Source organism: Chiloscyllium punctatum, chromosome 33 (genome assembly GCF_047496795.1).
Source record: "Chiloscyllium punctatum isolate Juve2018m chromosome 33, sChiPun1.3, whole genome shotgun sequence".
Lineage (NCBI taxonomy): Eukaryota > Metazoa > Chordata > Chondrichthyes > Orectolobiformes > Hemiscylliidae > Chiloscyllium > Chiloscyllium punctatum.
This window is the reverse complement of record NC_092771.1, coordinates 13077496-13089850: the sequence shown is the minus strand read 5'-3', so window position 1 is coordinate 13089850 and position 12355 is coordinate 13077496. Positions and strand designations below refer to the sequence as shown.

The 12355-nt window shown below is 40.6% G+C and overlaps 1 protein-coding gene across 2 annotated transcripts in view; it reads right to left on the bottom strand.

The window, feature by feature from the left end:
* Nucleotides 1-1279: 1279 nt before the first annotated feature.
* The window catches only part of edc3 (enhancer of mRNA decapping 3 homolog (S. cerevisiae)), a 119536-nt gene continuing 108460 nt past the window's right edge, over nt 1280-12355 (bottom strand). For both annotated transcript variants that reach the window (XM_072553014.1, XM_072553015.1), the window contains exons 6-7: nt 12017-12234; nt 1280-7115 (exon numbers count right to left, since the gene is read on the bottom strand). In XM_072553014.1, the coding sequence (XP_072409115.1) occupies nt 6781-7115; nt 12017-12234 (553 nt within the window). In that variant the 3' untranslated portion in view covers nt 1280-6780. The remainder of the gene's footprint in view (nt 7116-12016; nt 12235-12355) is intronic.

Sequence of the window (12355 nt, the reverse complement as noted above, 5' to 3'; positions counted from 1 at the left end):
GAAGTTTAATTTACATAAATGCGAGGTGCTGCATTTTGGGAAAGCAAATCTTAGCAGGACTTATACACTTAATGGTAAGGTCCTAGGGAGTGTTGCTGAACAAAGAGACCTTGGAGTGCAGGTTCATAGCTTGAAAGTAGAGTTGCAGGTAGATAGGATAGTGAAGGCGGCGTTTGGTATACTTTCCTTTATTGGTCAGAGCATTGAGTACAGGAGTTGGGAGGTCATGTTGCGGCTGTACAGGACATTGGTTAGGCCACTGTTGGAATATTGTGTGCAATTCTGGTTGCCTTCCTATTGGAAGGATGTTGTGAAACCTGAAAGGGTTCAGAAAAAATTTCCAAAGATGTGGCCATGGTTGGAGGATTTCAGCAATAGGGAGAGGCTAAATATGTTCGGGCTGTTTTCCCTGGAGCGTCGGAGGCTGAGGGGTGACCTCACAGTGGTTTATAAAATCATACGGGACATGGATAGGATAAATGGACAAGGTCTTTTCCCTGGGGTGGGGGAGTCCAGAACTAGAGGGCATAGGTTTAGGGTGAGAGGGCAAAGATATAAAAAGGGAACTAAGGGGCAACTTTTTCACACAAAGGGTGGTCAGTGTATGGAATAAGCTGCTAGAGGAAGTGGTGGAGGATGGTACAATTGCAACATTTAAAAGGCATCTGGATAGGTTTGTGAATAGGAAGGGTTTAGAAGGATATGGGCCAAGTACTGGCAAATGGGACTAAATTAGATTGGGGATATTGGGTGGTATGGACGAGTTGGACTGAAGAATCTGTTTCAATGCTGTACATCTCTATGACTAAGTGCTGTGATTTGGGGCACAGTACCCTATGGTTCCAGGAAAGTGAATAGAAATCAACATCAATTCAGCGAAAGATGTTTCTGGATCAACTCGAAACTTGGACAACCACGTATTGCAGACTGCTGTGTAGGAGCTTGGGACAGCCACCACAGAGTCAAAACAGACTGAAGCCACACACGTAAGGAAATCCCTTCGACTATACGCATCTGATAACAAATGACATGAAAAGCAAGTGTATACTGGAAAAACACGTAATATTTAGCAAGTCATCTTATGCACTTAGTGAAAGAGAATAATCTGAATTGCACTACGCAGTGCAAATTTTATATAACGTACACTTTTATAAATTTCACAAATACAGTGTATCTTGGAAAAGTATTCAGCAACCAAGTATCATTTTATTGGCAATATCAACATTTCCTATACTTGGAATAACATTTGCATTATCACATTCAAAAGAAAAGAGAGCAATCAACAGAAATTTGTCTTTATTTAGATCTTTAGTTCCAGCAATGAGAAATCATGTACCTTCCAGAACACAGGACGGTATCTGCATCGAAAATTGAGACAACAGATTTACATTTTGTAAATGTCAGTCAACACCGAAACAAAAACACATCCACAAAAAACTTCTTGGTCACAATCACTTAGAACCTCATAACTACAATAAACTGGTACAGCACAAGGGTGATGTGTATTAGTTCTAGTGCTCAAGGTCCAGTGTTCAGGTAAACTGGACACCATGCAGGAAGTACAGACAGGAGATGCTGTGCAAATCAAAGTACATTGGTTTCAATACAATAAATTAACTACCACTAACAGCAGCCTGCTTTTGATTGTTATGGAAATTTTTGTTTATTCAAAAGATCACCACGTCACAATGTACCAGTCTATTTAAGTGTACAGTTTGAAAAGCAACTTTGAACAAACATTAAACAGTTGTTTTTCCAAGAGCCATCAGCAACTGCAATATTAAAGAAGCAGGGAGAGGAACAAAAGCAGTACTCGTGATCACTTGTACCTGCACAGTACAACATTTAACACTGCTGTAACACAAACTCCTCAAAGCTTGATTAATAGGAGCATTTCCACTGAGCACACGTGCAATTACCTGGAAAGAAGCTGGAGTTCCTGTTACCAATAAGTTTTTGGTGGTGCAGAGTGTGTCTGTAAGATTTGTAAACATAAAGGAAAATTATGCATTAATGCTGAAATACTATAAGAATCAAGTTTTGTAAGTTGTAGTGATCAAACAAGGCTTTTAGGGAAATGCTGGGGTCCACAGACCTATTATGTTCACTACTTGTTTCTACTTCTGAGCATGAATTTTGAAACTTATGTTCACAGTGAAGAGAGTTATTTTTTTCTTAAATAAAGGATGTTTCACGAGTAATTGGCCACTGTAAAGACGACTGCTAGCAGCATCTCCCACCAAATTACACTGATTGTGCCATTAAGGTGTGGAATCACTTATAAACCTCTCATGTTTCAGCAGAGGGTAGGATTGTCACCAAAACACAGACACCATTACTTCTGGTTGAACAAAACTTTTATAACTTGGTGAGCCACTTCCGATGGCTCTGCAGTCCGTCGAATAGTCATTCATTCCTCAGGAGCCTGCTGGAAAACAGCTGCCAATCTAGAATTCAAACTTGATCTCACTCATCATCCCACAGTAATTAGCAGAGGAGGGTAACTAGGAATTAGTCAGAAGGAGAAAACTGAAAACTTATGTCTTCCCTGATTTTCCTCTACCCACCTGAATTAGCGAAGGAGGTAGAGGGCAAAACAAAAAGGCAATTAGCCACAAGGTTATTCAAGAGAACAGCATATGGCACTGTTAAACAGTCACTGAAGATGCAATGCACAGTAGCACACCCTTTCTTCTTTGTACATTTCAGACAGCAGGGCCTCATGGGGGGAACCCAAACACTAGTGTGGAGATGAACCCCCCGGCCCCCCCACCCACACACCAAACTGAATAGATGGTGGGAACGAGTTAATGCATTTGAGTGCAAAAACAAAGTGAGACAAAGACCGAAATATCTGACAATACAAGTTGTTTGTTATCTCCTTTTAATGCTGATCTGATACTATTCACTAAAAATAACTATTTTGTTCACTTTCTAGATCTAAAATTACTGCTTCCAAACTTCCTGGCACCTCAAGTCAGTGCTGTCATAACACAAAATGACCTGAAAGGTTGAGGATTCCCAAATTCTATTCCGCTTGCCAGATTTATTATTTTGTTAAATAAGAAAAAAAAAAATCCAGGCTGGTCTTCTTCCTCTCATTCTGCAAGCAACTCCACCACAGGGACTTGTTAAAACCCCTGTCCAAGGGAAAAAAAACACAATTATGTCCATATACAGGGCCATTATGTTACTCTGGAACGGGGAAGAAAGGAAATTCAGTGCTGTGGCATTAGACCAGACAGCCAGTTAAAGTATAGGGTGGTATACATTGGAGAATGGCCCATGTTTTCTATCTGCCTGGAACAAAAGCACCAGGATGTTTGAATTCCGCTTGTCTGCTGTGAACAATCAGTAAAGGGTATGGAGGGCTCAGAGTTGTTGGAGTACTACTTAAAATAACATGATCGACCTGGCTTGCATTTTCACAGAGGCGGACACTAAGTTTGGTTATAGTCACTGCCATGTTGTAGAGTCTTTTTTTTTTAGCTTGTGGGAATCACTCTAGTGAAAATTAAATGGTTTGAACAATACATGATATTTGGCTTTTTCAAAAATGGATAGGATTGACAAAGGCAGCCCAATGCCCAAAGTCTAAATGGCACAACACTTACATGCAGAAGAAACTTTCCAGAAATACTACACATTTGTTGCATTGAAAGTACACCTCTAGCACTATCGTGGTAGTTTGTTTCAGATATTCAAATGCCACTGCATTGTCCAAGCCCAGCATGTATATTCTCACTCAGTATGTGTCCCGTTTTACAAGTGATAAATTCACTTCCTGACATTTGTAGAAATGTACTTTGTAAGCAATGCTTATCTACATTCTTTTGTCAATGAAAAATATGCACAAACTTTTTGTCCTTTTATACACTGCAGTCGTAATATTACACAATGACTGCATAAGACTGCATAAGATGCGCCTGCCATGGCCTGAAAGAAAACTCTATTGTTCAACTCGAAGCTCAAATAACATCACAACAGCAAGTAAATGTTCCTCAATGAGCCGAAACCCTGCAGTCACAAAGAATTGGATGCCCTGAAAAATGGGTATATTGCTGATGTTGCATCAAATCTGAACAAGAGAGTTAAATATCGCTGAAGCCAACTTAATCACATTAAACCAGGTCCTCCACCAAAGTGATCACAGCAGGGGTTCAATGTTAATTCAGGCCCTTTAGTGATGCCCAGCATCTAAACCCTTTGCCTTCATCTATATGCACTGCTTGAACAAAAACAGCCCTCCTCCAAAATGAAACCAAAAGGTACATCAAGTAAACAAAAAGTTAGAATTAGCTTAATTCTTTGCAATGGCTTGATTCAAGCTACTGAACAAATTTTACTGGCCACTATTGCTCAAAGCAGAGGGAAGCTTGCAAGACTGTAGATTCCATTAAAGAATTAAACTGTTTCAAAGCACTAACACATTGTGTAGGCAGCCAGACTCTTCGGAGTTGCACAAAAAATAATTTTTGCCTTATTCTAACAAACATCTGAGCAAATAGTAAAGCGCAGAGATCTGTCATGTACTATAGGAAGCAGCTTCCAGAGGCTTCAGTAGAACTTTAAATAATTACAGTTGAAGATAAATGCTTGCAAATTAAAAAATTATATTCAGCCTCTTCGAACAGTGATAAATGCATTATTGTCAACTCTCACCAACTGTGAGGAGCACTGCAGGGGGAAGACTAAAGGAGCATCTTCAAGGAAATATTCTAACTCTCTCATTACCAGAACATGGTCAGCAGTGAAGGTGCAATGTATTTCTGTCCCCAAAAAAGAATTTAAGCCATGGATGATCCTGCTGCAGTCACAAAACTGCATTTGAATAATGATCTCTAATCGATGGGCATGAGTAAACTGAGTTCTCCGCAATTACTGTCCTATCTCTAGCTCCAGTATTTTCCAGTGATCAAATAAGATTGTCCAAGCAATAAACAAGATGGGAAATGAAATACTGGGAGCTGAGGAACAAAGTATTTATCGACACAAGAACAGATACACATTTCAATTGGAACCTTGGACACTGTTTGACTGACCAACTCTGATCACATTGGAAAACCAAATGGCAGCCAAGTCAAAAATAATGATACCAACTTTGTCTATTATTCTAGAAAAGAATGGAACACAATATAACCAAAGCCTAAACTTGAGGGTTGGTGGCAGTGGATATCTCTACCAATTTTTTTTTTAAAAACAGGAGTGAAAATAACAAGCAAAACTCCCACCCCACTTTGGTCAGTTTAGTTCAAATGCTCATCTATGATACCAGAAAATATGTTTTCTACACTACTCTGGTCATGCATTATAAAGCAACTAGAAATACTTCAACACATCAGGAGTACAAGGAAGAGGGTGTTCATTCAGCTGGCTCCAGTTCACCACATATCCTAGCGAAAGCTTTTGGAGCTCAATTCCAAGCTAACCCAACATATTGAGGTTCTGCTCAACTTTCAATACAATATTGACACTCCTTTTTCACTATCTTACTTCTTCCCAGCGGTTGTATTTATCAGTCGGATCTTCGCCAGTGCTTTTGCTTGGAATACAAATATCCAGGTGCCAAAAGTTCCCAATTCACTACTGGCTTTAAAATAACAAAAAATCTACTGATCTAATGGTCCCCAATTGTTCTGCGAGCACATGAGATTATTTTAAATAATGAGGTTGGCAAACAAATCAAGAGCCCTACTTATTTCTTCAACTGGTAGGTTGAAGAACTTAATACTTGACAATATAAAACAAAAACATTCAGTGCAATGGACCCATCTAAAACTCAACATTAATAAGGCATACACCTTGCTCAATGTAAGACATGGCAGTCCATTCCATTCAGAACAGTATCACATTAAATAGAAATTTGAACCTAACATTGGCAAAATGGAGCTGACATATTGTTTGAAGCTCTTGTATTTATGGTTTTTTGAAGTGGGGTGGGGGGGGGGGTATGGAGCATGTCTATGGGAACTACTGAAACTGTCAGAACTTCAAGCATCCATCAGCCATTAAGTTCAGGAAAGCAGAAGGCCCTTTATAACTACCCAAATTGCGTCACCACAGGGGCTGCTCTTAAGCCTTGGCTGCACAAGGGGGCGCCATTAGTGCACGTTAAAGATCACAATTACAGGCATTTTGATATTCTGCAAATATTGCCTTTCACCACAAATAAACACATTTAAGCTTCATGAAAAACCACAAGGTTTGAAAACATTATCTTAAGCCGTCTGCTCGTGGGAAAAAAAACCCAAGAGTGATCATTTCTAAACGGTGCATAGAATTTAAAAGGAAACCACAAGTGTGATAGTTACTGCATTTCTTAATGAACATCTTCCTACTTCAAAGATCCTCTCAGCAGTTGCCACCCCCTCTCAGAAAAAAACTGGTTGAATAGTAAAATTACTATTCTACATGGGCAAACTCATTCATGAGTGGGTACCCATTTCAACCCTGCCTATAAAGAAAGTCTTGAATGTCACAAACAATACCATGCACAGCCTTCACAGTAAAGGCACAGTAATGCGCACGGGGACAAGGCAAAACTGCAAACCAGCAGTAACCTTTGGTGCTGTCACCCCTTAGCAGATCGTGGTACGGCACCAGTCGCAACAGGACACTTGTGATGCTTTCTCTGCTTCATAAACCATTTCCTGCAACTATATTATTGAAATCCAAGTGAGTTGTCCATTAAGGCTTGTAACACTTCTCCATATTCTTCTCCACAGGTTGCTGAGCTGTTTTACGGCCTGCACGGTTATCCTCTAGTGTATTAAGCCACCACTACGCACAGTGCAAAGGTATGACAAACTTGCAACCAAAAGGTGAGTGATAGGAGATTCCCACTTCCTGGAAAACCTTCTTTGGTATCCCAATATCACAGAGATACACCCTGCCAGCACTTTCCCCCAGTGGCAAAGGCAGGCCCACGGCTAGAGACCACTTGGCATCAATGACATGCTCCAATTCGCCCACAGGTGGGTCAATGCTCAACACCGGAGCTCGATTCTGGTTGGCCCATTCGACTGCTGCTCTGTACCATGGCTGCTCGCGAAGAAACGGGTTCTCGTGGCAGTCAAGACAATTGATCACCAAGTCAACAGGAGTGTCAGGCAAGTCTGGAAGTTTAGCAAGCAAAAAGAAAACGTTACTTGAGAAAGATACGGGAAATAATTTTGAATGCAAATACCACCTTGTGTCAAGTCTAAAATTTAATGTTGAAATCTGCTTCACTATATGTGGCAAAAAGTGGAAACTGGGAAATACCAACCAAGTTGATAGGTGCTGGATGAACAGGCAAGATAGATCTGGACCGAGAATCAAAGTAAATTTGGATCTAGTACCAAGGTCTAGCAATAATATAACTAGGCCATCATCTCCCCCTTCGCCTCTCTATTATAAAATAGACAGTGAGTGTAGAGTCATATAACTGTGTTGCAGTACGGCAGAGCCCCTCAGTGTGCAGTCTTCCACCTTAGATATCAATCCTCCGCCTGCACAGGTGAATGCACAAGATCCTACAGCATTACCTGAAGAATAGCAGGCAATTCTTTCCAGTGCCCTGGTCAATATTTATCTCCCAATCAGCATATAAGCATTTTTTAAAATTGGTGGTCATCAGATTGCTAATTAAAGGACTTTGGTATGTACAAACTGGCTGTCAGATTTCTCTAATATAATAGAAACATTTTAAAAAGCAGTCAATTTAGCTCGGAAGCACTTTGGCGTACCGGGAAAGTCAGAGCAGGCATGATATGGCTAATTTTCTTTCATTCTTCTCTGCAAAGGGTAGTTTCAGCTGACAATCATCTCATACATAACGTGCCCCAATTTAAACACAGTTGAAAATCTTACAGAGTGTGCAAATCACCAAGAAACTTTAAATGATAAGAGGTTTACATTGAAGGAACACTTAATAAAAAGTTCAAGCAATGGAGTTCCTCATCAAAAAAAATCCCTTTCCATTTCTAAGAACTGTATCCATGCCTTGGGGTATATACTGGTGTCAATCAGAAATGGAATCTATTTATGTGCCAAGCTATAAGCATTCGCAACAGGTGGGCAAAAAACTGTGCCAAAGGCAAGATTAATGTTTCTGATTAACATCTACTGATTGAGGGTTGCAATGCTTTTGAGATCTTAGCGTGAGAATGAAAGAGAGTTTAAGAGCCCTCAGGCGTGAGCAGTTGAGACTGTGGTTGAATGAAACTGCATTTGCTAGGAGCCAACACATTCTCCTCTCCCAGAATCCAAGCTGGAACATGACTTGGCCATCGTACCCTGATTGCATTCTTTAGAGAGCCATTTCCTAAATGACCTTAAACCGGAGGTGCAATTCTTTTAGGAACCAAGGGCATGATGTTATAAATGGCTTCCAAAACTTAAATCAATTTTAACCCTTTATGAATGTACAGAATATTTAGCAAAGCAACTCTTAAAAAGGAACAGCATAAAAATACTAAATGACTAATAGAAAAGACTTTCTCCTCTAGGCTCAAATCACATTAACAATGGCTATTTATGGTGAGGTGAAAAAATTATCAATGGTGCAAATGAGAAGATTGATTTTAAACAGGAGGAAAGAGAGCACTGGAAGAGGATGATACAAAGATTTGCAAGTGACAGTGTCTTTTCACTAGGGAGGGAGAAAAAAGCATCAAACTGGATCTCTATTCATTGTTGGGAGCTGTGAAGGGGGGTGGTGGTGGTGGTTGGGTGGAGGGTGGAGGAGAAACTGCAGAGATGCACCAGAAATGAGAAAAGGAAAATGCCAGCCCAACAGTAAACTGCCCACAGAGAAAACAGGAAATTAGATTAGATTCCCTACAGTACGGAAACAGGCCCTTCGGCCCAACAAGTCCACACCGACCCTCCGAAGAGTAACCCACCCAGACCCATTTTCCTCTGACAATGCACCTAGCACTATGGACAATTTAGCAGGGCCAATTCACCTAACCTGCACATCTTTGGACTGTGGGAGGAAACCGGAGCATCCAGAGGAAACCCACGCAGACACTGGGAGAATGTGCAAACTCCACACAGACAGTCGCCCGAGGCTGGAATTGACCCTAGTGCTGTGAGGCAGCAGTGAGAACCACTGAACCACCGTGCTGCCCATTATTCATAGATCTAAACAGCTGGTTAAATGAAGAGCAATGCTGAACCAGGATTTGACTGTTCTAGATAGGTTTCAGTGTAACTCAAAAGAAATCACTGTAATACAAGAGGTGGCTACTTAGCAACCAACAACGTTCTTGTCAAAAGTTTTTATTTTTTTTTTTAAGAACAGCACCGTTCAGAATGCCAACCTAAACCAATGGATCAGTCTTGAGATTATTTACAATATCTATTAATTACTTGGATGAGGAAAGTGAATGCACTTAGTCATGTTTGTGGATGACAGAAAGTAGGTGGAAAGGCAAATGGTGAGGATGACAGTTTGCAGAGGAATATACACAGGTTTAATGAAGAGGCAGAAACTTGTCAGATGACCTATAATGTGGGAAAATGGAAGTTTTCACTTTGGCAGGAAGAACAGAAGAGTTGGATATTATTGATACGGACAAGACTGCAGAAACTCAAAGCACAAAGAGATCTGGCAGCACTCATGCATACATAAAAAGCTAGAATCCAAATTTAGAAGAAAACAGGGAGGGAAAATGGAAAGTTGAAAATGGAATGTTTCAAAGGGAATGGAGTATAAACATGTAGAGGTTTTGCTTAATCTACACAAGGCACCAGTTAGATCACACCTGAAATACTGTGAACAGTTTTGGTCCCCCTATCCAATAGACTGTCACTGGAGGTAGTTCAGAGACGCTCACTGGGTTGATCCTGGCTATGGAGGAGTTGCCTGATCAGGAGATGTTGGGCATGCATTTATTGAGTTCACAGAAACGAGGGCTGACCTTATTGAAACATACAAGATTCTTAAGGAACTTGACAGGGTAGACATGGACAGGTTGTTTCCCTTTGTGGTACAATTGAAGACCAAAGGACATAATCTGCGCAAGGAGAAATCGATTTAAAACAGATGCGAAGAAATTTCTTCTAAGAGGGCAGTAAATCTGTGGAATTTTTTTTAATCATACAGGACTGTCACGACTGGGTTATTAAGCATAATCAGTAAGGAAATCAAGGGTTAATGAGGAAAAGGCAGGAAAGTGGAGTTCAGGATTATCAGATCAGCAATTATTAGATTGAATAATGGATCAGACTCAATGGGTTGAATTACCTACTTTTAATCCTAGGTCTTATGATCTTGTAATACTGATTAATTAACCCTCTACAGACATAACGGTACAGATTTTCTGATCGCCTGTCAATACTGCAGTGTAGTCGGGAGTTGCATATGGGAATACTGCAGAATCTCCATCAAAGCAGCCTGGCAACTGGATTTTCTGCTGGCAATTCCACTACACCTTGAATCCTCCAGGAGTCTCCATTTAAATCAGAGACTTGAGCTCAGCTGAAATTACTCAGGAAATGTTAAACTGTTGAATACATAGTCTAACTCCCAAGTATTCGACTGACCCCAAACTTACCTCCCTCTCACACCCCCACCCTCAAATATACATCCCCCAAATCATTTAACCCACCAATCAATCCCTAAACCAAAATCCCCGGCCCCATTTTGCACCCTATCGTCCCTACTCTCCCAGTACCCCAACCAGAGAAGAATTGTGAATCAGCAAGATTGGATGTATATTTTATACTGCCAGACCATTGATCTAGCATAGACAGCTCCTGAAATGTAAATCTGGGGGCAGAGACTAATATCCTGAAGAAATCTATCAATTTTTCTTTGGCGAAACCCACACATCCGGGATTGATGACGAAATAGTGCAGAGAGTTCAAGATAAAAGCAGCTACACTCTTAAGTGCTCAAATTTAGGACATTTTGAAGGTATGAAGTACATGTGTTAATTTATCCAAGCAAGCTCTGGAAACCTCTCATGCATCATTGGCACCAGTGAGCTGAGGGGACAATTACATCTGTAATTAGCTTAGTCCAACCAGCAGTGGTAGGCCTGCATTAGGCAAAAAAGTGAGGACTGCAGATGCTAGAAACCAGAGTCTAGATTAGAGTGGTGCTGGAAAAGCACAGCAGGTCAGGCAGCATCGGAGGAGCAGGAAAATCGGCGCATCGGGCAAAAGCCCGGTTTTGCCCGAAACATTTTCCTGCTCCTCGGCTGCTGCCTGACCTGCTGTGCTTTTCCAACACCACTCTAATCTAGGCCGTATTAGGTTGTATTTCACATGATCTGCAAATATTGCTAAGTGCTCTGGACAGATGCAGCTTGCGTTTGAGGATATTTAAGAGACATGCAATCATTAAAATTAAATATTAAAATATTTAATTTGAAAAGGCTAGTGATTAATGCTGTTGACACCAATTCAGAGAATACAATTGCACAGGGCTGACATTCAGTACGCGATTCTTCCAAACTTCAACATTTCAACTTCAGTTCACATTATAAAATTAATTACTTTGAAGCATAGGGGTTTGCTAATTGGGAAAAATGTAAGTTATTTTTCACACAGATTAATTCAACAAAGAGGCATCAAGTTAATGGTCAGTTAATCTTTTCCCTTCAGTTTCAACAATGTAGCACTTCCTCTGTACTATGCTGGGGTTTCAGGCGAGATTGCATACTCAAGTTCTGGAAAGGGACTTGAAGCAGCCATTTTGGCTGCTGCCAGAAGCAGACTCCAAAAACTAATTATAATTATCTTACATGTGCCTGGTGAATTTACTATCCAAACCACCAAAATAAAAGTTTAGAATTAAAATAAGTAGGACCTTAGCCAAGACCTGATTACTTATATGGCAGAAAGTAAATAGATGCAATCCTATGCTGTGAAGATCTCCAATTAGTGCATGCGCTTTGTAATAGGCTTCTCAAAAACTAAGTTCAAGGCTGGGCTGGTATTCAGTACCTTTACACACACAGATTCATGTACCACAATAAATAAATAGGGCAAAAAACAAAATTATACAAGCTTGATGACGACGCACCTTTCACACTGGCCACTTGTTTGCTTTCTGTCTTGCTGAAGAGTTGCAGCTCAGTGGTGATACACTCCAGCATCTTCACAAAGTTAGGCAGGAACAGGATAACTTGTACCTGGTGGTTGGCAAGGTGGCGGCCACAGCTGATCCCCTGAGCACCCTTCACATGTGGTCCACACAACAAAGCAACGGTTGGACGCTGGTGAACATTCTTGGGGTTTAACCTTGAATATAAATACCTTGATTTAACTTTTAAGCAAAACCACACTTGCAATCACATTAAAGTATTGCATGACATACAAAAAATGACAACTACTATCTGAAAAGAGAGTGTGAGAGAGAGAG